Below are 3,165 nucleotides of genomic sequence, written 5' to 3'. Positions count from 1 at the left end.
CTTTGTAGATAATCATTTTTGATCCCACTTTAAAATAGTTGTTTTTAATTACTGCGTAGTTATTCATTACCAATCCACATAATGACAGTTATTACTGGTGAAGAATGCATTGTTACAGATTTATTACAATTGCACAAGTTATGTAATTACATGTGTTATCAGCATTAGTGTTAACTAGTGTTTAATAGGGCATAGAGTGTGGGAAATTTTCACATTTAATAGTGTGCATCAAAAACAAGTATAAATGTAGATGTGTGACTTTTATAGATACAGTATGTGTACATAATAGACATTACATAACCTGCATAACCGTAATAAATCTGTAATTGCTATTATATGGATTTTAATGTGTATCTACAGAGTTATAAGATACTAAGACTATTGCTTTAATAAATGGAATAAAATAAAATACAGTATTTTAATAGTTTTTTAATTTACTTAAATAAACTTCTCTCCAAAAAAACTCTATAATGCATTTCTTCCAAGCTTTTACATCCCATCGATTGTGTAATATGCTTTTATTTTGCCACAGAAACTTGCCTGAGTTTCCACTCTGAGTGAAAGAAAAGAGGGAGTGGCTTCAATACTTTTCAGGTAACTATTTGAAGAAGAATGCCACATGACGAGAGAGTTCAGTTTCAGTCACACCCGCCTCCTTTCACACTACACCTGAACTCACAGCCAATCAGAGCTATCCTCAGAGGCTCCTCCCACAAGATAGCTGCAATACTTAGAGGGGCAGTTTGCAGTACCTCATCAGTCAAGCTGCTTGGGTTTCTCCAGTATAGCACACCAGCTTTTCAACTGCTGCTCTCGAACCCCTGCTTACATCATGGCCTTCACTAGGAAAACATCTTACAGTGCCAAGTCTTCTTCTTCTTCTTCTTCTGGAATGGCTCCTCTGAACTTCAGCAGCATGTCCTACTCTGGATCCAGCGGTCGCCAACAGAGCTACTCAGCGACCAGCTCCTTTGGAGGGGTCAACCGCAGCCTGGCAGGTGGACTTGGAGGAGCTTATGGAGGAGCCTACGGAGGTGGTATGGGTCTAGGCATGGGAATTGGAATGGGCATGGGTATAGGTGGCTCTTCTGTGGCCCCCATCACCGCGGTGTCAGTCAACAAGAGGCTCCTGGCTCCTCTTAACCTGGAAATCGACCCCACCATCCAGGCAGTCCGCACCCAAGAGAAAGACCAGATCAAGTCCCTCAACAACCGCTTCGCCTCCTTCATCGACAAGGTACGCTTCTTAGAGCAGCAGAACAAAATGCTCGAGACCAAATGGACCCTCCTCCAGGAGCAGACCACCACCCATTCCAACATCGACGCCATATTCAAGGCCTACATCGCCAACCTGCACCAACAGCTCGACAGTCTGGACCACGACAAGACGAGGCTAGAGGCCGACCTGAACAACATGCACGGTTTGGTGAAGGACTTCAAGAATAAGTATGAAGATGAAATTACCAAGCGTACCGAAGCAGAGAATGACTTTGTCTTCATTAAGAAGGATGTGAATGATTCCTACATGAGTAAAGTTGCGCTGGAGGCTGAGCTGGAGAGCCTTACAGATGAGATCAACTTCCTCAGAGAGATTTTTGAAGAGGAGGTCTGTGAGCTGCAGTCGCAGATCAAGGACACCTCTGTGGTGGTGGAGATGGACAACAGCAGAAAGCTGGACATGGACGCCATCGTGGCTGAGGTCAGCTCTCAATATGAAGACATCGCCAAGCGCAGCCGCGCTGAGGCTGAGACGTGGTACAAGTGCAAGTTTGAGGAAATGCAGACATCGGCCAACCAGTACGGAGATGACCTCAGGTCAACGAAGACAGAAATCGCAGATCTCAAGCGCATGATCCAGAGATTGCAGTGTGAAATCGAGGCTGTGATGCGGCAACGTGCCAACCTGGAGAGTCAGATTGCTGAGGCTGAGGAAGGTGGGGAGATGGCAGTGAGGGACGCCAAGTCTCGCATCAAGGATCTGGAGGAGGCTCTGCAGAAAGCCAAGAAGAACATGGCACACCAGATCAGAGAGTACCAGGACTTGATGAACGTCAAACTGGCGCTGGACATTGAGATCGCCACCTACAGAAAACTCCTGGAAGGAGAAGAAGACAGACTGGCAATGGGAATCAAGACCATTAACATCTCCAAACAGAACACAAGCTACAGTTCCCTTCCATTGGAGAGTGCTAAAAGTGCCTACAACAGCTACTCCAGCTCCAGTTACTCCAATGGTTTTTCCAGCGCCTGCAGTGGTGGTTCCAGCTCCAGCTCCAGCTCCAGCAGTGGATATGGCACCAACAGCTACAGTGACAGCAGTGCTTCCCAGATGAAGAAAAGTGTCGTCAAGATGATCAAGACCAAGTGCGGCAAATTCGTGTCCGACTCTTCTGAGGTCATCCAAGATTGAGAACCTTGTCATGTTCCTCTTTCAGCCTGTAAACCAGCAAGATAATGGTCCAATGCATGCAGTCATAATGGGATGCAGACAGGAAGCGATCTGTAAAGCAATAAATGTCTTTACTATGACCAAAGGATTTGCATTGGACCAATTGAATCCCAGTCTGATCCACACAGCTGTACTGTCTTGCACAACATGTCTTCAGGGCTGAACCCTTGTGGTTGAGAATTTTAGATTTTCCACCAAGACAGACCACTTTTTAGACTCTCAATGCACTGTAACAGTTGGTTTTACATTTACATTTATGTTTATGAAGGTTTATGTTCACAATAGTGTGAAAGTAGTGTTCTGTGCCTGTTCTGTAGAAAATATCTACATATTGTATGTTGTATACAGCCACAAAAATGCATATTATTTTTAATATATTTACTTCACTGAATTATTTTCTATTATTGGTAACTTTTAACTTTCAACTGCATTATGTGAAATACTGTATGTAGTTTTTTTTTGGCTTATGTGTGCACAGAATAAAATAAATGAATCAACACATCAAAACAAAAGCATGAGTCTAAATATGTGGAATGAATGGAATGCATGAAAACATGTAAAATAGCTGAATTGCGGCTATGCTAATAGCATGAGGACACTTTCTTGTGTGGCACATTCTAGTGATTTTCCCAAAATGTGTATTTAAAAAACAAAAAAACAAATAAGAGCTAAGAATTAATTTAGGTAAAAGGACTGAGTGTTGAGATTGAGCTCCT

General features: G+C 43.2%; 1 protein-coding gene across 1 annotated transcript; it reads left to right on the top strand.

Annotated features, from left to right (window-relative positions):
- Positions 1-764: 764 nt before the first annotated feature.
- On the top strand, positions 765-2,961 carry LOC103027901 (keratin, type II cytoskeletal 8-like). The gene has a single exon (XM_049479792.1). It carries the CDS (start codon positions 833-835, stop codon positions 2,408-2,410), a length of 1,578 nt encoding a protein of 525 aa, XP_049335749.1. The 5' UTR covers positions 765-832; the 3' UTR covers positions 2,411-2,961.
- Positions 2,962-3,165: the final 204 nt, after the last annotated feature.

Source organism: Astyanax mexicanus, chromosome 5 (genome assembly GCF_023375975.1).
Source record: "Astyanax mexicanus isolate ESR-SI-001 chromosome 5, AstMex3_surface, whole genome shotgun sequence".
Taxonomy (NCBI): domain Eukaryota; kingdom Metazoa; phylum Chordata; class Actinopteri; order Characiformes; family Acestrorhamphidae; genus Astyanax; species Astyanax mexicanus.
Note: the sequence above shows the minus strand (reverse complement) of the source record. Positions and strands in the feature narration are given on the sequence as shown.

Excerpts from the sequence above, each read along its gene's own strand:
- LOC103027901 (XM_049479792.1), top strand. The coding sequence starts at position 833 with ATGGCCTTCACTAGGAAAACATCTTACAGTGCCAAGTCTTCTTCTTCT.